We start from the raw sequence: 22,880 nt of genomic DNA on the forward strand, positions 1-22,880 counted from the left end.
GCACTGTGCAAAACCATCCGTCTGCCTGATTAGCATTAAATGGACATGACAGTACTAATGGGCAAGGGAGCAGGGGGCAATAGGTTCAGCCTGACTCCTTAGATTACAGGGTGACATCACGCAGAGGAGTGACAAGCTGCCAGATGCTGACAGCAGGGAAACATAGCCAGGAAAGTTACCGAACATCAAGTAAAAAAAAAGGGACAGAAGAGATGGACGGACGGCAAGAGAAGTACTGCTAGCAATAGATGCACAGAGGGAAGAAGAGAGCAAGGAGGGAATTCTACATAGAAGGAGCTGGAGGGATTGGAAGTGGGTTTAGGTAATATCTGCCATCTCCTATAAGGTTAGCTAGGAAAGATTATTAAGGACAGGAAAGATTTGTTTTCTAGGGTATAGCTGAGACTGATTCTGAGGAAGGAGAACAAGCATTAGCATAGAGCTGGAAGCCTAGGAAAAGATATAGAATAAACTCAAGATAAGAAGCCAAAAAGATAGAACACCTTGTTCAGATTAGGAACCCCCCCCCCCCCCCCTCATTGGGCCTACAGGGCAGCGCCAAGCCAGCGGCTATTTTTATTTACTGGAGATAGAGGCAAGAGTCTAAGCCGGAGCTGCACAAAGGACTGATGTCCGAGGAGCAAGGACGCCCTGAGATCTAACACTTCATCACTCTCCAGAAAGGTGTAAGCCCAACATATCTCAGTGTCTCATTGCATCACATGTTATAGCTGAAGCTATTGGACAAGATGGTGCCAAAAAGATGCTGGATCCACCACAGCGTGCTGGTGCCTGCTCTTCTCATGTTCAGTGCAGGTGAGTTCTGCTCTTCAGTATCATTCTATGATATGTGCAGTAAGTGATAAGATGTTACTTTGAGATATATATATATATATATATATATATATATATATATGAAGGACATTTGTGTCATTCTGTGTTATATCAACTCTTGGCTTTAGGATAATGCGGCAGATTTCTCTGCAGTATCATAGATAACACATTGTGGTAACATCACTGTGAGCTGTGCCAAGTGAGATCTCAGCTCTGCTAAATGCATTTAGATGTGTTTCCATGTATATAGGCAGAGTCCCATCAAACTAGGTCATGGAGGAGTAGGTTAGCACCATTGGATTACGATGGTCTATCCATAGGGAAATTGGTCTGTTATGTAATCTCTGCTCACCTGTAAATTCTCCTATTTGCGTCTTTGCCGTCAGGACTGATGACTTTGCATCTGTGATGAATTTAGATTATTTATTTGTTAGGCAAGAAGTTTTTTTCTTTTTTTTAAGTGACAGTTTCGAATGCTGCATTTTTTCCCCCACTGACTTGTCCCCCCTCCTTTTGGTTTAATAACTCGTATAGAGATGAGTATACAGTAAACGGATACCAAGTGATCAGTATGTATTAACCGACCACAACAGATCAGGAAAAAACTGATAGAAAAGAATAAATTTTTTTTTACTTTTTTTAAAAACTGATTCCAATAATTCACAGTGTATGAAAACAGATGTCAATCCCGGTATCCCATTCCTCTAATGGTCTATGAAACATATTGCATCTGTCTACTCTGAATCCCAAGGGAGCCAGTTGGGAGCCTAAAGACGCTATTTGTCAATAACTTTTCTAGAATTATAGGATAATTCTGGTAAAATCACAGGTTACCATGTCTGTCACTATATATAAATATGTTACCAATAGGAAAAAAGTTGTGAAAAACTAGAGTCTGACCTTTTGTCATGATAACCACAAGCATCATGTGATCAAATTTGTATAAATCTTACATAACATGTGACTGTACTGTTCTATCAGACAGTATTATGCTCACATTTAGTAAAGGGAAGACCCCCATGTCTTATATTTCAGCCCACAGGACGGATAATACCTCCAGGCCAGCGCTACTGCGCCTGTCAGACAAACTGATGGACGGATACAAGAAGGGTGTGAGACCTGTGTACGACTGGAGGCAGACCACCACTGTGTTTATAGACGTCATGGTGTATGCAATATTAGGAGTGGTAAGTGCAGCTGTGATAGGTATACAGATTTAGGTATATTAGCAGTTAATAGCAGCTTAAGGCTATGTTCCCACTATGTCCTTTTTTGTCAGTTTTTTTGGACAATGGTCAATTTGAGTCTAAATAAGGCTGTATTCTGCAAAAAGAGATGTTATTTGGCCTCAAAATGATGGTCGTCCAAAAAGACAGCTGTAAAATGGCCAAAATCAAGTACCCCCCCAAATGTTGCTAAGGGTTGTATTATTGGCTATGGGTTGTCTGGTAATACAGGTTCTAGTTGTGAATGGTTATTGCTTATATATCATAGGGAGAAAATATAGAGAACATATTTTCTATGATGAATACTTTTCCCTTGGTAAAATAATATAATGTATCCACTGCTGTGTTACATTAAGGCGTTAGATGTAAAATGAGCTGGAGAAAGTGAGGAGAGCTGACAGAATACATTTGTCAATGTTAAGGGCTTTTCTAACTTTTTTTAATCCTTCTACTGTATGGTTTGTTATATAGGATAATCTGCTACATATGATATGTAATGAGTAATGACAATAAAATGATTGATTATTAATACATCCTATCAATTATTTATATATTTAGGATGAGAAGAACCAAGTCCTTACAACATACATCTGGTATAGGCAGGTAATGTGACCAACCTTGCTTCATCAACAGATTTCATGAAATCATATAAAACCATTTTCTAAGGTGACGAGTTATCAGCCATCATGATTTCATCCATAAGTTTTTAGCTTTCAGTGTTTAACTGTTATGGGGACTGTCCTGACTGTCAGATCCTTCATCGAGCATCAGATTTGCATGAATAGTTCCTGTGTATCGGCTTACACCAGTGCTTTGAATTACAGTATATCTTACGCTACAAATCTGTTTATTCAATGGATTATATTGATACTATATAAATCTGCTAAATAACATGATGTTACATTGCCCCTAGCTATACTTTCACTTGATTCTAGTTATGTCACTCCTACAGACGTAAGACAAGCTCGCTTTGTCATTGTCCTCATTGTCTATATTTACTTTTCATTATGTGGATAAATATTCATACATTGTGACCAATAGCAGAATCATGCTAAGGTTGGGTTCACGCAACGTTTTTGCAATCGTTATTTTATTATCAAAACGGATGAAAAAAATGGATGCAACTGTGTGCATCAGTTTTGATCAGTTTTTCCATTTACTTCCATTATAACAAAAAACAGATCGAAACGGATCCGTTTTTTTTTTAGCGTACACAAAAACATGGTTGACCTCATTTTTGTGTCCATAAAAAAAAATCTTTTTTTTTTTTTTATAATGGAAGTCAATGGAAAAACAGATCAAAACGGATGCACACAGTTGCAGCTGTTTTTTTTCTTTAGTTTTTCGCAAAAAACATTGTGTGAACCCAGCCTAAGCAACATATGGGTTGTATGTGTATGTATAATCTACACCAGTTTTATTTGTTAAAAAAAAAAAAATAAAATAAATATATATATATATATATATATATATATATTGACTGAAAAATGGAATCCATTAAAATTCAATGTTTTATTTAATTCGTTTAAAATTTTATATAAAAAAACATAAACAAAAGAAAAGAAAACCAATGTCAGTAGTACTATTGTTTCTTCATGACCATTATCTGAGCATACAAACTATCCATGCTGGGTTCACACTACGTATATTTCAGTCAGTATTGTGGTCCTCATATTGCAACCAAAACCCGGAGTGCATTAAAAACACACAAAGGATCTGTTCACACAATGTGGAAATTGAGTGGATGGCCGCCATATAACAGTAAATAACTGCCATTATTTCAATATAACAGCCTTTGTTTTAAAATAACAGCAAATATTTGCCATTACATGGTGGCCATCCACTCAATTTCAACATTGTGTGAACAGATCCTTTCTGTTTTTTCAATCCACTCCTGGTTTTGGTTGCAATATGAGGACCACAATACTGACTGAAATATACGTAGTGTGAACACAGTAATAATGCACAGTTCTTGTTCTACTTGATGCATTTTGTTTTTTGACTTTTTATTGTCTTTCTATTTCTACTGACTTGAGAATTTTTCTTTGCGTTCTTAATAGTTTTGGGTTGATGAATTTCTTACCTGGAATCCAAAGGAGTATGAAAATGTAACTCAGATTTCCATCCCCACTGAGAAGATCTGGGTTCCTGATATTCTCATCAATGAATTGTAGGTAAAAAAAAAATGGCTGTTTTTTAGAATGTTTACTTCAAGTTGAAATATATAAAACTTGTTATTCATGCTTCCGCTGCCTACCCACAACTTTTCCTACATCATCTTTATCAAAAAGAAGCGCTGTCAATCATTGTTGGTTGGTGGAGAATAGAACAACCCACCGGTTCTTTGTCCTGCAAGCACTTAAACATTGGTGAAATATTTAAGATAAATTAGTTTTTTGTATCCAATGAGTGGTGACAACTTAGGCAAAGGTCACAACCCAATGAGGCACTGCAATGATAACAAAGGGAAAGAACCAGTGATATTGTACACACGCCCCTTTTCTACAAGGGGTGGGGAACTAATTATAAATATATTAATGTGATGAATATGGGGATGAACTGAATAATTCTATACCATGAATTAAATGAGAATCAATGATGATGATGAATTTTGATGATATTATGAGGATAAAAATTGAGATATATGGAATGAATTGTATGATAATGATAGATGAATGGTTCTTGAACATGTCATGAGATTTGATGAATGAATTTAGGTAAATGATAATGAATGATGATGGCTGATTGAATTTTGAATTAATCATTTTCATATATTATTTAAAAATATAGATACGTTGTTGATTGTTTGAATGCTTTGTTTGATTTTAATTGAATAGAATTCATTGAATCATCATCTTGATCATGATAATTATATAGCAAGCAGTGATCATAAGATTGGTAGATAATGATTATATGAATAGAACACAGTCATTTTTGTTTTATCCAAATGAAGATGGTGAAAGTGAATTGAAGATAAAGATTGTGAACATTTGGATGAGAATATGAGATTGAATTTGAAATTGAATAGGGTTCTGGAAGTCTCATATGTCTCACATCTGAACAAGCTGTAAAGTCAAGTCTCATTGAAATGTTTGCCATGTAACCCTTTTGATTTATATACTCTCGTATCATTAAGAAGACTGCTATTGATTGAGTTCCTGTTACTCTGCCGATATTCTCATCATAATTAAGTTTATTAATCATTTCGTTATCGTTATTGTTAAGAGCTAGAAAGTGATAAAGCATAAATATGGATAATAAAGTTCCAATTCTGTACAAAAACTAAGTAAAGTTAGTCCAACATGCAGAGAACCTCATGGATCATGCATAAACTCTTCTCAATAGGAGTAGCACTTGCCAAATTCTATAAAATGTGCCCTTTTTCTTGATATAATATTACATTTTGAGTTCATGTACATGTGGATGAAAGTAAATATCATCTATACTGTTTGAACAGTGATATAATAGTGATAAAATATTTTTTTTATATCACTTTAGTGTGGATGTGGGAAAGTCCCCAGATATCCCCTATGTCTATGTGAACCATGAAGGCAGGGTGCAGAACTACAAGCCTATCCAGGTGGTGACAGCCTGCAGCCTCAATATCTACAACTTCCCATTCGACTTACAGAACTGCTCTCTGACGTTCACCAGCTGGCTACATACAAGTATGTTCCGTATTCTTAGTTTAAACTTCTTCAGTATAAAGCTTAAAAAAAAAATCAAAAAGTCGCACATACTATGTAGAATGATGAGTACATAGGTAAAATATCTGCATTAACTTCAAAATAATCAGAAGTGCCACTAAACTGTAAAGAAGTCGGAAAAAAGAGAGTAAATAGCTGTCCGCAATAGTTTTCACACATGACACTTTTCTTGTATGACTGTATTTGCAACGCCAAAAATTGTTATTTAAATACAATATTTTTTATTTTCTCTATACGTTATATATACAGTAATACCTCGGTTTTCGAAAGCTTTGGAACTCGAACTGCTTGGTATTCGAACGAAAATTTACCCAGAAGTAGTGTTTGGAATTCGAACTTTGCTCGGTTTTCGAATGTTTTTCGAACGTTTTTGCGAGCGTGGATGGTGGGTTGTACCTGGCGAGTTAAGCAGTGGTGAGGCTTCACATACAGTACAGTGCTGTATAAGACTGCTGGAGTGCATATACAGGGCAGTAGTAGTACAGTCAGTGCACCACCATCTCCCATCCTGTACTGTATAAGACTGCTGGAGTGCATATACAGTGCAGTAGTAGTACAGGCAGTGCACCACCATCTCCCATACATTACAGTGCTTGGATAAGGGGGGGGGGGGGGACGCTATACAGTAAAGGATGGGTGAGGAGTTGGTGACTACTGTACTATAATTGCTGGTTCTGATGAACATTTCTTATGTTTAATGTCCTGTACAGTATAGTGCTGTTCTGTACTGTACTGTAGTGATTATACTGAGCACTTAGTGTAATATATGAGTATTGTAGGTAATTATTGGTGGCTGCTGGAACAAATTAATCACATTTACATTATTTCCTATGGGAAGACACTGCTCGGTTTTCAAACTGCCTTCCGGAACCAGTTAAGTTCGAGAACCGAGGTACCACTGTATATATATATATATATATATATATATATATATATATATATATATATTTATTTATATTGTGCCCATTTATAAGGTCAACACAACAGAGGAGGACTATCTCGACCCTGTCTAAATGAATTCCCCAGAGACCCACATTATGGAAAAACCTGTAAGAATCTATATGATTCCACTACCCCAATGCTAGTGATAAATAGTGTTGAGCATGCTCAGTCGAGCAAAGTGCTTGACCGATCTCGATGCTTGACTAAGCACCTTATTGTGGTGGGTAAAGGTGGCCATACATCTATAATAACTGACAGCTTAACGAAAAGGGTGAAATATCCCAAAAAAATTGAAAGAAAAAATGAAATAGGTTAACCAAGCACTCTTCTCTATGCCGAGCAGTGGCATCTGGTTAAATAACTCTCATTGATTTCAATGGGGTTCGTTACTCAAGTAGAGCACTCGAACATTGAAAAATGCCTGACTTAAGTAACCAGCACTTCAACATTTTTTAAATGCTCTCTCAACAGTAGTAATAAACCTTAAAATTCTGTGGCCAAAACGTGGTTCAAAGAATGTGCTATTTGTTAAGCTTACTTGGAAGCTTCTTATAAAAAAATGTCTTGCTGGCAATGTACTGAAACAACTGTGACAGAGAAATCTCCATCTGTCTTCAAAAGTATGAAACGCATGATTAAAGAGGAAGTCTGTAATTCCCTTAAGGCAAGGTCTTTTAAATATAGAAATACTCCTAGTACATCTTCTAGTAGATTTGCATATGTGGATATCCCCAACTCAAAGGATTAAGTGGAGTATATAAGAGTTGGCTTTGGATTCATGCTATTTACCTCCTCCTCAGATGATGTAAAAAGGGGGAAAATCTTCTTTCTGTCTATAAAAGCCATTAGGGCAATGATGAATATTGATGACTTTAGAGAGTGAAAACTTCTAAGGGATAAGAAAGTGTCATCTTTATTTATAAGGGAATGTAAGAAACTTGAGATGTAAGAAACTAGAGAAGATGGGTTTATCCCAAAACATGTGACGCAGAAATACCAGAGGAGCAGGACTCCTCGATGTTGTTGGGACGGAGCTTGTAAGATCAATGTTTCTGTCTCCAAAATCTTAAGAAAACCTTAGCTACCCTTAATGAATTAGTGTTTCTAGTGAATCAAAAGTTGGAGAATTTTCTGATGAGAACTTGGGAATCTGGGGCAACGTAAAAATTATTGCCCGCCAACTGTGCATTGTTACATGTAATAGTGATGTGTGGCAGATGCTGATGACTGTGCAAAGAAAAATTAAACCTTAATACATACTTGCCCCTTGTGCAGCCAAATGCCCCCCCTTGCAGCCAGACATGCTCCTCTGTGCAGCCAGATGCTCCTCTTTGCAGCCAGACATGTCTTCCTGTGCATTTAGGTGCCCCCCTTTGCACCCAGGTGCCCCACTTTGCAGCCAGTATAATATACTTACCTGTCAGTGCACTGTCCTGGGAGATTGCCGGTCTGGTCATGTGATCCTCTGGTTGCAAACTTCTTTCATCCTGTTGGGTCATACATCTTCTCTACTTCTGGGTCCGATGACGTAGGCTGAAGGGATCCCGGCATAACGTACTGCGCCTGCGCCCGGCTCTCCTTCTTCTTATTTGCAACAGAGCATTAAACTGCTAGCCAGCCAATCAGAATTGAGTGCTCTGCTGCCAATGAGAAGGAGAGCTGGGCGCAGGCGCGGTACAGTTATGGTGACATCACGCCAGGATCCTTTCAGCCTACGTCACCAGACCAGAAGAAAAGAGCATCCGGGATTTCACAGGAAGCAAGAAGATCAGCGGCCGGAGGATCACGTGGATGGGGCTAAATATAAGGCTTTTATTGCTGCAAGAATTGCTCCTTGAAACTCCAATGCTTCTAGTACCGAGAAGACGTATGACCAATAGATACAATCAAACTCCTTCTCAGCATCAAGCACCAGAAACACTGCAGGCATCCCTGTACTCTCTACAAAGTGCAAAATATTAAGAACTCATACGAGTGTTCTCCAGTGCCTGCCGCTCTTTTAGAAAACCTGTTAAGTCTCCTTTTATGAGCCCAGCCAATATATCTGCTAACCTTCGAACCAATAACTTGGTGTCGTTTTTAAGGTCACAGCTGAGTAGAGATATAGGCTAAATATTCTTGGGGACATCTGGGTCCTTAACAGGTTTCGGCAGAGTTACAATCATTGCTCTTCGGTTTTGTGCCGGGAAGTCTCCCTCTAGTAAGCACACATAAACATATACATGTGGAATCTGGCAAAGTAGTTAGACCACTGATCTGTAACCTGGTGCAAAATAAACATAACTGTAAACAGTCAAACAATAAAACCTGCAATAATTAGCAGATACTTATTGGGAGTTAGTCCACTGGTGACTGGTGGCAAGAACCACTGCAACTTCTTGTGCATTCATTCTGCCTATCCGCAGACAAATCTGTTAATAGTGTTATATGGTTGTATTTACCCAGCATTTTCTGTTTCTTTCTCGCAACATTCTTCAGGGTTTCCTTAAAGTAAAAAAGTGGCCTCTAGTCAGCACATCTCTTGGATTCTTGTCAGATTTCATAGGCCATATGCCGAAACGCGTCTTCCTTATTTGTACCTGCTTGATGTGACAGGATGTGGCAGGACTTTTCTCATTAAATCATGAATATATCTCCTTACATCAAAGTTAGGTACTGATTCCCCTGAATTTGATGTTGTTCCTTCGGGAACGTTCTTCTAAGGCAGCAACCTTCAGACACAGTGCCTCCACCTTTGTCTCCAAGCCATAATGGGCGTCTATATGGTTGTTAATGGAACTGGGAAATTCACTGATTTTAGACTCAGCAGGATTTTGCCTTCAATAGCTTGCATAGCTGAAATCAGAGGTTGTAGTTGACAAAAATCTGCTTGTAAAGACTGTTTAAGAGCTACCAACAAAGTCTTCATAGTATGCTCTGTGATAGGGGCACTGGTGGCAGGGAGGGAGTCCATAAACAAATCTTGTCTCTTTGCTGGAAGAAATAAAGGTTCATTCTTACTTTTTACCAAGCCTTCTGCATCATGATGACGCCTCTGCAACCTTTGTTTCTACTTCTCTGGGCTGCATTTAGTAGAAGATCATGGGGCTGATCTTGTCTCCTGCATACTCTAAAAGGGTGCCTGTTGTGTGTTCCGTCCGCCCCTCATCCTAAGTGTTATTGGACCCCAGAGGGGATCTAGAGGGAACTGATTTACTATGCTGTGGGTGTGGAGGAGCTTCCGGGCCACCCAGTGAATACTACGGCTGCAGGGAGGTGAGTCTGGCATGTCAGAGACATCTCGTAAAACCATGTAAAAGCCAGAGACATGTAAAAGTCTGCAGTTTTACAGACCTGTGCTTCCAACATCCCTCTTTTCCATAGTCTGGAGGCCATGAGGGAGTCAGTGGGGTGATGTTGACCTGGAATCCTTGCCATCTGGAGGCCAAAAGTCGCAGTAGTTTCTGTTAGCATGCCGCAGGGTTCAGGCAGCCATTGTCTCTCTTACCCTTTGTCTCTCTTACTTGGCAAAGGGGTATCTTGCCCAGAAACGCATTGTACATGAGACCATTAAAGTGTAACATTGTACCTACTGAATATTGAAGCCGTCCAGCGCCATTCTTTTGGTCCCTGTGGCCCTTGGCATAAATCTTTGGACCTGACACCGGTTTTCATTTTCTCCACTGCTTGTTTCCCTGGCTTGGAATCGAGGTATTGCTTTGGACCAGGCTGCTCCGGCTACCATCACTAATATTTTCTACACTGACAGTGCTTAGAGCTGTTTTAAGGGTACAAACCCACTTGACGTATTTGCTGCGTGAATCAGTCTTAAAAATAAGCAGGCAAAACGCAGGTTGGCTTTATACGATTGTTCTGCGTTAAAATTATATTATATTATATTTTTGAAGCGTGAAGCTTGTTGTTAGCAAAGCATCAGTTGTTAACAACCTGTGCGAAAAACGCATGTAGCTTCATGCTTCAAAAATACGCAATTGCGTATTTTAACACAGAACAATTGTATAAAGCCAACCTGCGTTTTGCCTGCTTATTTTTAATACTGATTCACGCAGCAAATACGTCAAGTGGGTTTGTACCCTTTATCTAACTAGAGATGAGCGAACCTCGAGCATGCTCGAGTCGATCCGAACTTTCGGCATTTGATTAGCGGTGGCTGCTGAACTTGGATAAAGCCCTAAGGCTATTTGGAAATCATGGACATAGTCATTGGCTGTATCCATGTTTTCCATACAACCTTAGAGCTTTATCTAACTTCAGCAGCCCCAGCTAATCAAATACCGAACGTTCGGGTTCGGGATCGACTCGAAACCGAACCCGGTTCACTCATCTCTAAATCTAACTATTCACTTGCTTCTTCTGTTTTACGTAATCACCCTATGGCACTTTGTATATACTTTTAGCCTTCATCTTTAATGACCAAGGCAGCTAGAGGGTGCGGTGGTTGGGATCATGACCTCGTCAGCGGGGGTCTAAACAGTCAGCAGTCAGCCATATGGTGTGGGCACAGTTCCTATACAATACTACATTATAAGACATTAAGGTGTATAGATTTTTTTTAGTTGTTCTTTTTTTTCCCCTTCTATCTTGGTTTTATTGAATTTATTAGAGATTTGACATTGCGCAAGACAAGGATTAAATGCAAGACTATGTTGTACTGGAAGATAGGACAGAATTCACTTCCCATACAAAGTAGACGCTTACAAATGCATACATATACATGTGATATCTTAAGTGAATCTATCAGGTGATTTATGTTTTTCTTTGTGAGAACAGCATATGATAGAGGCACGTGACTGCAATATCAGGTGTACATTGCCAAGATAAAATAAACTGGGAAATGAGTCACTGGGTAACTTCTCAGATAACCCCTTTATGTGATAGCAACCAATCAGAAATATGCTTAGATATGTTGTTATTGACCTTTTTTTTTTCCCCCAGTCTTCTTCAAAAGTCAACTAAAAAAACACACAGATACTTAAGATGATTTTCATGGTCCATGTAATTGTATAGAAAATGAGAAAAAGTCTCTGTATTCTATTAGCTCCTTAAACGTTGAACTTCATGTATATAACTTGTATTCATGAAATAGGAAGTCCCGCGAACACTAAAATCGGCAGGGAGGTGGGTGGGAGAAAATAATAAAACAGTGAATTCACCCATCCCTGTGCCTCTCTTGCGATGCTCCCAGGTCCCATTGACGGGCGGTGGCTGTCATCTTCTGCTGGAAACCAGGTACGTCAAGGACCTGGCACTTCCAGCAAAGGCGTTATGGCCTGGCTGAGCAATTGCCCGCTCAGCCAGTTAGTGAGTGGGGCAGTGCCACTCAGTTGGGGATGTGACGTTGCAGCTAACGGAGTTGCTGCTGGCTGCTGGGATCCGGGAGCAGCGCAACAGAGGGGGGGGGGGGATACTTTATTATTATTTCCCCCCCCCCAGCCTGTGTTCCGATTTTAGTGTTCGTAGGACCTCTCCTTTTATTATACATTCATGCTCTACATATTGGAAAAGACAAACTTTACTCATAGTTTCAGACACAAGAGTGGTTTTGATTTCACCTGAACTTGTCATGATTTACAGCCACGTATTTATCAGCTGAAAATTGTATGTAACGACAGCTTGCAGTCTACAAGCTCGAAATATTCTCAATATGCTCCAAGTGACAAATGGTTTTACACTGAGATTAACTGCGGAGGAGATTGATGACACTTTGACATATTTTGTCTAGTTCAGGACATCAATGTGTCTTTATGGAGGACACCAGAAGAAGTAAAGGAAGACAAGAGTGTTTTCATGAACAAAGGAGAATGGGAGCTGCTCTATGTGTTGTCTCAGTACAGGATGTTTGTGGAAAATGAGGACAGCTTTGCAGAAATGAAGTTCCATGTGAGTTTTGTATGCGCTGTGGTCTGCAAGTCAGAACTTTTTTACATTTGTGTGTATAGACATGATAAAGGAAGGTTTGATAGCTGCTGTCAAACAACCTTATCAATAATAATAATTAAAGCTAGATGCAGGATTTTCAAAATGGCCACAGTAGCTACTGTGTTTCCCCAAAAATAAAACAGTGCCTTATATTATTTTTTGCTTCCAAAGGGGCCCTATGTCCTATTTCCCGGGGGTGTCTTATTTATCTTCCCCCCTGGCACTCAGCCCCGGCTCCCCTGTTCCCCGGCACTTAGCCCCCGGTATCTCCCTTCTCCCATCACTCAGCCCCGGCTCACTCACCAACGCTTAGGAGAGGACAGCGGGACATGCAACGGAGCGTGCGGTTGGTGGCCGTATGGCGGAGTGTGAGGCTGCCGGGGTGTACGGCAGAGTGTTCAGGCTCCTGTGGATAGGGGAAAAGTTAATTTTTCACAGAATTCCCCCTTTAGGGTAGCTTCACATGTACCAGATCCGAAGCGGATTTCACGCTGCATTTGAAGAGAAATCCACTGCGGATCCGGGTGAAGTGAAGTTCTATGGGGTCCCATGCCCGCAGGGGAATTTTCATTCCACTGCAGATATGGGACCTGGCCCCTTTAACCCCCAGGCGCCCACCGCCTCGGCCCGAAGCATACATTACAAGCTCGGCGCCGCGGCTGTGTGGCCGGGGCTGTGCTTCCGGCTCCCCTCGCTCCTCATCAGCCAATCAGCGCTACCGTGCACTGATTGGCTGATGAGGAGCGAGGGGAGCCAGGAGCTTCACACAGCCATGGCGCCGAGCAGGTAATTTATGCTCTGGGCCGAGGCAGCGGGGTAGCCCTGGTGCATACATCGCCTGCTCCTGGCTCCTGCTTGCTTCGGAGCCTCCCGCCATCTCCCGGCGGTCAGCCAATCAGTGCCCTGTGGCGGGGCAGCACACTGATTGGCTGACCGCCTGGAGATGCTGGGTGGCCCCGAAGCAAGCAGGAGCCTGGACTAGGTGATGTATGCTCTGGGCCGGGGCTGCAGGGGTTAAAGGGGCCGGGTTACATAGACCTTCTCAGTACCAGGATCTGCTGCGGATTTCGCTGCAAATCCGCAGCGTAAAATCCGCTGAGGATCCGGTACGTATGAAGGCATCCTTAAGGAGAGAAGGTTTTGTCCTATTCCTTTTTTAACATGGTCATAAGAAACTTTGTCTTGAAAGGGACCTCACCAAACAAGATGTTTAAAATTAGCTTAAGGGGTAAAGGAGGCAAAACTAATATTTAGCCTTTCTGTCTTGTGTGGCAAAATCTGTCACAATAATGGGGGGGTCTCACTGTGTTATTTTTCTTAGATCTCTCACTAAGACCTATCTACTATTTTTTTATAGGTTGTTATAAAAAGAAGACCACTCTTCTATGCTGTAAATCTGCTTCTTCCCAGTATGTTCCTTATGGTAATGGATATAATTGGGTTCTATCTACCTCCTGACAGCGGCGAAAGGGTTTCCTTCAAGATCACTCTCCTTCTAGGCTACTCTGTTTTTCTCATCATTGTATCTGACACCTTGCCAGCCACAGCCATAGGGACCCCATTGATAGGTAACATATGATTTGTTAACAAAATATACCTAGTCTATTTTGTGGTTTGATAATGATTCCCTTTTTCCCTTAGACAAATCTTAAAACTTTGTAACTGAATGCCCTGGACTCTCTCCTTGAGCTACCATGGTCCATTGTGTCCCAGAGTCTAATTATGTTTCCAAGGCTTTCGTGATTTTATTGCAGCCAAAAACGATATCAGTACAGAACAATCAAATAGTAAAATGATGTCTGAATATTATTGAGATGTCGAAGCACAATAAAAATTAATGATCTGAGCAGATACATCAATGTCTATGAGGTAATAAAAGGAAAACAGATGTAATGAAGAAGAGCGCATTAAAGGGAAGAAAAAAATAGAACATCTGCTGGTAAAGCAAAAATAAATTATGAGTAGATTCAGCAGAATACCAATATCTGCTCTCGATACAATAATTATTAGGCTATGTTCACACTACGTAAAATAATGGCCGTTGTCTGCGCCGCAAAACTAAGGCCATTGTTTTGAGGTTTCCTATAATGACTGTAATGCAATGTAACTACGGCCGTTGAATTCACACTACGTATCAGATTACGGCCGTTGTTTATACGGCCCCGTGAAAAATGAACATGTCAATTTTTTTTCCGGACGGTAATACTGCAACAATGCCCGTGGATTTCGGCCGCGAACGTAAAACTTATATCTGCCGAATTAAACTTGATTTTGATGTAAAAATTTTTCTGAGTGGTTTCTCGGGCTGGGTGCAGTATTTAAAGGAAATTACCTGTTTCATCATGTTTATAAACATGCTGGCCTCAAAATAACGGCCGTTGAAAATAACGGCCGTTATTTTACGTAGTGTGAACATAGCCTAAAGGTACTTGAGCCTGAAAAGGTGGGTATGTTTATAAAAGGTAAACTTTTAAAATTACAGTTGATCCAGAAAAAGCCCAAAACTCTCAATTTAATTTTAGAAAAATAATTCTTAAATTGCTGCTGGCAGTCATTCAAGTGTTAAAGGGTTATTCTGGGACAAGTGTTAACTTTTAGTAATATTATAGAAAAGCAGCACACGTTCTAATATCCCAAAGGATTTAATGTCCAGCTGATGTCTTAAAAAAATGTTACGTGTTTGAGAATTATTTTGGTGAATTTTGTTTTATGTTTGGCTTTTGAAGAAATTATTAAATTCATTGTAAGGGTATAAACACGCACATTTGTAGAATCAACAATGCGGCCATAGATATAAAAAAAGGCTCTATTTTCACCTCAAACAATGTTGTGGGAACATAGCCTAATAATGGACGAACAAGAACCATTGTTTTTTTTAGCTTTAGGGTATGTGCATACAATGTTCTTTTTTTGGGCAGCCATCTTTTTAGGCAAAAGATTTAATATTTTAATAAATACAGCTGTGAATAGTGATCATGCTCCTTATTTATGGCCGTAATTATCAAAATACGGCTGTCAAAAAACGGCTGTCAAAAAACACTGAGGGGGTTATTTACTAAAGAGTCTAATTTGTGTGACTGTTCTAATGGGAATTGGTGTACAATTTTTTTTACAGTATCTTGTGACTGATTTATTTAATTGTAGCACTGCCATAGTGAATGTATTTAAGTAAAAAGTAAAAAAAAAGTCTCATCTAAAAAATATTCACCTGTCGAATACTGGTTCATATATAGAACTTAGACCAAAAATCTGTGAAAAATCCAATAATTTAACTAAAAATAGGCGCAAAGCCCTTGATAGATGTCCCCTTATGTGAACATAGCCTTAAAGTCTATGTATCAGTATACAGTATGTCTATATCTTTCTATATCTATTTTTCTCCATGTTCCTTATATGTTCTATGAGTAATCCATCAACAAACTGCTGTAGATGGATCTGATGTTCAGATGCACTATTTCATTATCAGTTGTGACACAGACCCTTCAACTCTCCTATATTTCTCTATTCTTCTGTTTTGTAGGGGTATATTTTGTGGTTTGTATGGCGCTGTTGGTCATCAGTCTAACAGAGACTATACTCATTGTCAGGCTGGTACACAAGCAAGATCTTCAACCTCATGTTCCTGAATGGGTGAAGAAATTGGTCTTGGAAAAGATTACAGTTTTACTATGTATCCGAGACAATAAGAAGTTTAGTGCAAATCGCATGCACAGTTCCAATATGTCCAGACAGATGGAGAACAGCAGCACTGGTAAGATGACTTTAATGGCCTTATTTTACGGGCCGTCTAGAGGAGCAAACGAGCGCTCTTAGCGCTCAGTTGCTCCTCGTTCCCCGCTCGCTGCCGCCGATATTCAACACGGCTGCAGCGAGCGGGTGAGTGCGGGAGGGGCGGCAGGGAGCTGCGGAGGGGGGGGGGGAGGCTGCCCGGGTAATTGCTGATCGTCCGGGCAGCCCATACGACACAGCAGCGTCTGCTGCCGATGCTTTTTTCAACGGAGCGACGGCAGAAGATCGTTGCTGTATCAGTCGCTTGTTTTTCAACATGATGAAAAACAAGCGTCTACAACGATCAGCCGACATGAACGATATCGGCTGATTGTTGCACTCTATTCCACGTGACGATTATCATCCGTAGCGGCCGATATCGGCCGATAATCGTTCCATGGAATAGGGCCTTAAGTCCATGAACAAGTATAATTAGGAACTGTAATAACAAATGTCACGTCAGTCTTTAGAATTTAGGAGAAATGTCCTATTTTTGAAGCATGGTCTTTGCCTTGAAATTTCTCTGCTTCTAAATGTCCAGAAATGGTAAAAAGGCACTATGTATGATGTTGGTTGGTATATACTACTGTATAAAGATAGCATATAGAAAGCATGGTGACCATGATGTTACTGGTTCTTTTCTTCAGACCCCTGTTGCCCTTCTACGCCAACTTTTAGTCATCTACTTGCTAAATTTGCCCCCCCCCCCCAATATTTGTATAGGATACCTCTTTGGCATATATTTTCATGGATGTAGAAGTAGAACATGCCCATAGAGGTGAGAGAATCTACAGTAGGAACAAAGTAAAGAGTGTTTTTCCTATTGGGATTCTGCTCATCAAGCTCCGGGGCTTTGAAGTCTTCTCCTCTCCGTGCCGCCCTTCCCCGGGTGCAAGGAAAAGATGAATCCAGTCCTGGGAAACTTTGCCAGTTCTAAGATAATTTTCATACTCATTGTAGATGGTTGTACAACACAATGCATTTAAAATGCAAAGTGACTTATACATAGCTAAATCATTGTGCAAATAATATTTGACTTTTGTATAATACACAGATCCCACATGCAGGGCTGTATTTACCACTAGGCACCTGTGGTTCGGTGCCTAGGGCAGCACCTCCCATTCAGACTTGCCGGTAAATATAGTGTCTTTTCGAGGGGGGTATGGCTGTGTTATCAAGTCACAGTATGGTGGTATTGGTCAGGTCTGGTGTGGCGGTGTTATCCAGTCACAGTATGGCATTATTGGTCAGGTTTGGTGGTGTTATCCAGTCACAGTATGGTGGTATTGGTCAGGTCTGGTATGGCAGTGTTATCCAGTCACAGTATGGTGGTATTGGTCAGGTCTGGTACGGCAGTGTTATCCAGTCACAGTATGGCGGTATTGGTCAGGTCTGGCGGTGTTAGATGTGACGTCTGGAGCTATTACCTTCCAATCTACCAATCCTAAGATGAGAATTCCATCAGGCAATATGCAGACGGCTCTAATCATTGATTCAATGTGGAAATTTCTCTATGTTTTCAGCAGTCAAAAAACATGAAAAATGTGATTCAGACAATGTTTCTACATGTAGAGAAATTAAAGTGGCCGAAACCCTGCTCCCATCTCTTCCCCAGTAGTCATGTGCTGTTACCAGGGTTATTGGCCATACCGTTACCGCATGAGGCTCTGGTTTCGATTGCATGTGGTGACGTACAGTAAATGTGGGAACGCTTCCTTGGGCCGGTGTCAGTGAAGATCATCCCGGCCGATTCTGCAGTATAGGATGATCTTCATTTCTATTGAATTGGGATGCAGGTGCATCTAAGTGCGCCCGCATCCCAATTTGCCATTGACCTGGAGCTACACTCTCCATTGTGTGACCTGTCAGTCACACAATGCGGCTGCACAAAAAAACCCTGACATGTCAGTTTTTGCTGCGGCTGCTAGGGATTCCGGCCGGAACGTATACTATGTGTATACGCTCTGGCTGGGATCCTATTAGCTGCAGTACAATGTAAGTTTTTAATTAATCATGGCCATTGTTGCAAATCGGCAGCAATGGCCATGATTAATATAAAACTTATGTTGGGTGAACATAGCCTAAGACTGATCAGATATCAAGATGATATTCAGAAACTTGAAAACCATGATGCTAATTGGCGAGTGAAGATGGGGCGTCTTCAGGTTTACTGCCTAGGGCAGCAGCAACTTAATACGGCCCATCTACAGTTGTGTCCAGGTAAAGCTTGTGTACCGATTTGCAACAATGACCACGATTAATTAAAAACTTACATTGTACTGCAGTCAATAGGATCCCAGCCAGAGCATATACACATAGTATACGTTCCGGCTGGGATCCCTAGCGGCCGCAGCAAAAACTGAAATGTCAGTTTTGTGCAGCCTCATTGTGTGACTGACAGGTCACACAATGGAGAGTGTGGCCCCGGCTCTATGGCAAATGGCTTTAGGCTGTTTCTGCAGCAACTTCATCTTGACTTGTTTTTTGAGTTTATACTATAGCAAAGTAAACCACCCCCAAACTAAGGTGCCAAATGTTGCTACCCAGGACAGGGATATCTCCACACATCTATTCCATAAAGTCCTCTGGAGACTGCAAAGACTCTCACCACACAATGGCAAAAGGGACTGGACCAATGCGGGTCTGGTTTCCTCTCGCTATGCAACCCTTGTGCTACTCTGTGTGCGATCAACTATTCATGAAATGAACTTGCAAATCTATATATCTTAAGACATACCTTCCAGAAATATAATTCAAGGCGTAAATCTTCCAAAAAAGGATTTGTCCTCTTCAAAGTCCTGATTTAAAGCTTGTAAAATGAAAATTAAATTGGTAATAACTAGAACAAAATATCTTGTGACGTCCCGAGTCACAAATTGAAGGACACGGTCTAGAAAGGAGGCTAAGAATCTGGGAAATTGTCAAACAGGGAGGATATTTCCTTTCTTCATTTCAAATTTTTATTTTTTGTATACTGTTAAAGTTTTGTGTGAGATGAATGAAAACTGGGGGAAAGGGGTCACGTAACAGAGTAATATTGAGAATTCCCCTGAAATATTCTTGTCAAAGAAACTTGACAAAAGAAATTTAATCTACACCAGAAGTCATATTTATAGTGTCTTATACAGTGTAGTATATCTGAGGATCGGGAGATCGGGAGGATCGGGAGGAAACCAGCAGGTGACCGTGAGCAGTTGTGCTGGGGCTGTGAGGGCATCAGGATGGGTAAATATAACCTGATTGTTATGTCACGACCACCCCCTGCCCTCCCTGTTTTTTCAAGATTACCCAATCTACCCCTTTAATGCATTAATGACTTGTTTTTAAAGTCTTAATGGTTCAGAGCAGCGTTCAGTGTTCTTTTTATATTGAAATATTTCCAACTCTCATATCAGGGTCTTGGGAAAACTAGGTAGGAAACTATGTGGAGCGGGGTTTCTGCTGCACCCCTGGGGGTCCGACATCTGTGCCCCCCGGGAATCTCTGTTGGTGAACCGACTCTTTTAATATCAATCAAGCTGCGGATAGGATTTTTAAATCGACCCTTTTAAGTAGAGGACCACTGAATACTGAATTTCTCCAAATAATTTCCTCTTCTTGTTACCAATCTGTGCCGTATCTAGGCAGATTGGCCCTTCAGAAACCTGAATGCCTTGCAAAATGTAAGGGGAAAGCCCACAAGTATCATTTTCTCAAGTTTTGCTGTATATTTTACAGTGTTTCTAGTTAAAAAGAAATGTAAATATGTTCAAGTAATTTTTTTACAAAAATTAAAAAAAAATATGACCTTATTTGCCTTTCATTTTCTATCTGAACTAGGTAGCTTTTGTTTTCTAGGCCCTACTACATAAAGCCATTATCGACCGTATTTGGCCGATTATCGTCCATTATGGCCAATATTCGCTTTGTTTAATAAAAGGCAATGATCAGCCGACATGCACGATGACGGCTGATCCGTGTCTTTCGTTGTCTTATAACATGTTAAAAGACAAACGGCAACATGGGCAACAATCTGCTGCCGTTGCCCCGTGTAATAGGAGCGACAGCAGCAGACTACCACTATGTCCTGTGGGCTTCCCGATCAAGAGAGCGCTGATCTGACAGGTCGGTCCTCGCTTGCTCCCGCTGATCTCATTTTCCCTAACAAAGAAGCTGCTAATCATGATACTCCTTTCACAAGACTCTCCTCTACTGAGCAATATAAGTGGTTTATCCTCGTCAAACCTGGAGATTGACTTATTTTAATGAAAATGTCTATGAGATTAAAATAATTTTCTTTTTCAGCGAAACTGGCCCATTACAATTCAGAAAATGCTAAAGATTATGAAAGACCAGTAGGAGCCATTCTACCTATAAAAGAAAGCACCATTGTGGTGGATAGCATCCTCCATGAGATTGCCTCCATACGTCAGTACCTGGAGAAAAGAGATGAATATCGTGACATTGCCAAGGAATGGTTGCAAGTCGGTTATGTTCTTGACGTCCTTCTGTTCCGTGTGTATCTGGTGGCCGTGCTTGCTTACACAGTTACATTGGCGACAATGTGGTCTTACTGGCAGCAGGCTTGAACACATTTAAATTTTTCGTCTATAAACCAACGTGTTAAATTACGGGAAAGTATGATTGTAATTTTTACTGTTAACGGTATTCATATAATTGGTAGAATTGGTGAGCCAAGTTCTGGATTTTTAGAATTGAAGGATAATAGAGTTTTTTAAAATTAGCTTAGCGGTATCTATGTTGATATACTATAGACATTAACATCTAATAATAAACCACGTCCAATATATAGTAGTAATTGTTGTATAAAAATATTATACATTTAAAAATGCAATATATAGGAAAAAATCTTGCATCTTTTTTCCCCCCAGATAGATAAACATGACGACATGTACAGTATCCAATAACTAAATGGTCATATATGTAGTATACCAAATATACACATATATGGTCACCTATGTAACAGATGTATGAGATTAAGGGTATGTTCCCACCTACCGGATCCGCAGCAGATTTGACGCTGCGAGTTAGCAGCGAAATCCGCTGCAGATCCAGTACTGTGAATTTGAATGGGTCCCATACACGCAGCCGATGCGTGCATGGGACCCGGACCCTTTAACCCCGGCGCCGCCGGCCGAAAGCCGCAGCCCCACCCCCCGAGCATACATTACCAGCTCGGTGCCGCAGCTTGATTCAGGCTCCCGGCTCCCCTCGCTCCTCTTCAGTCAATCAGGGCTGCCGTGTACTGATTGGCTGAAGAGGAGTGAGGGGAGCCGGGAGCCTGAGTCAAGCCGCAGCACCAAGATGGTAATGTATGCTCGGGGCAGACGGCGGTGCGGGCGGACAGGGGGCTAGGGCTGTGGGCGGGCAGGCTTTCGGCCAGCGGCGTGGGGGTTAAAGGGGCCGGGCCCCATACACACAGCGGATCCGCTGCGTGTATGGGACCCATTCAAATTCACAGTACTGGATCCGCAGCGGATTTCGCTGCTAACTCACAGCGTCAAATCCGCTGCAGATCCAGTAGTTGTGAACGTGCCCTAAAAAACAGTTTGAGTATTTGTTCAGGCTAGCAGATAGTAGGAACCCCACTCTATGACTTCCATATGCTACAGTGGGACACTTAGAAAAGGGTTGTCAAGAGTAAGGGCATGTTCACACTGCAGAATCGGCACCAAAATTCCACTAGGAAACTTCACCCGCGGACCCCGTGCCTGAATCCCACCTGCTATCTCTTTCAACGAGAGGCCTCACGCGCCTCCACTCTCCGTGCTTCTCCGCTCAAAGAATTTACATGTCAGTTCATTGAGCGGAGAGGCGCAGAAAGTGGAGGCACTCGAGGCCTCCCATTGGGAGAGATAGCAGTGGGATTTGGCAAGGAGTCCGTGGACAGGGGTTCTGAGCAGAATTTTCAGCGCTGATTCCATAGTATGAACGAGCCCTAAGTCAACTGGTGTCAGAAAGTTAAACAGATTCGTAAATTACTTCTATTTTTAAAAAATCCTGTACGTATCAGCTGCTGTATGTCCTGCAGGAAAAGGTATATTCTTTCCAGTCTGACACAGTTGTCTCTTCAACCATCTCTATCCATGTCAGGAAGGTTTGCTTTTGGGATTACTATTGCTATGGACAGTCCCTGTCACTGACAGTGTAGATACAGGGAGCACTGTGTCTGACTAGAAAGAAAACACTACTTCCTGCAGTGCGTAACTATTGGAAGACTTCAGTTTCTTTTATTTGAATTCATTTATGAATCTATATAACATTTTGAAAACAATTTGTTACTCTGGAGTACCCCTTTAAAGGAGAAGTCCGGAAGAAATTTTATTTAAGTATAGTATTGCCTCCCAAAAGTTATACAAATCCCCAATATACACTTATTACGGGAAATGCTTATAAAGTGCTTTTTTCCCTGCACTTACTACTACATCAAGGCTTCACTTCCTGGATAACATGGGGATGTCACTTCCTGTATAAAATGGTGATG

General features: G+C 40.9%; 1 protein-coding gene across 1 annotated transcript; it reads left to right on the top strand.

Moving 5' to 3' along the window:
- Positions 1-749: 749 nt before the first annotated feature.
- HTR3A (5-hydroxytryptamine receptor 3A) lies at positions 750-20,964 on the top strand. The gene is made up of 9 exons (XM_069946636.1): positions 750-816; positions 1,816-2,021; positions 2,619-2,663; positions 4,121-4,230; positions 5,559-5,728; positions 12,432-12,589; positions 13,986-14,196; positions 16,149-16,379; positions 20,705-20,964. The coding sequence occupies exons 1-9, from the start codon at positions 750-752 to the stop codon at positions 20,962-20,964; spliced, it is 1,458 nt and encodes a 485-aa protein (XP_069802737.1).
- Positions 20,965-22,880: the final 1,916 nt, after the last annotated feature.

Source organism: Dendropsophus ebraccatus, chromosome 12 (genome assembly GCF_027789765.1).
Source record: "Dendropsophus ebraccatus isolate aDenEbr1 chromosome 12, aDenEbr1.pat, whole genome shotgun sequence".
Classification (NCBI taxonomy): Eukaryota; Metazoa; Chordata; class Amphibia; order Anura; family Hylidae; genus Dendropsophus; species Dendropsophus ebraccatus.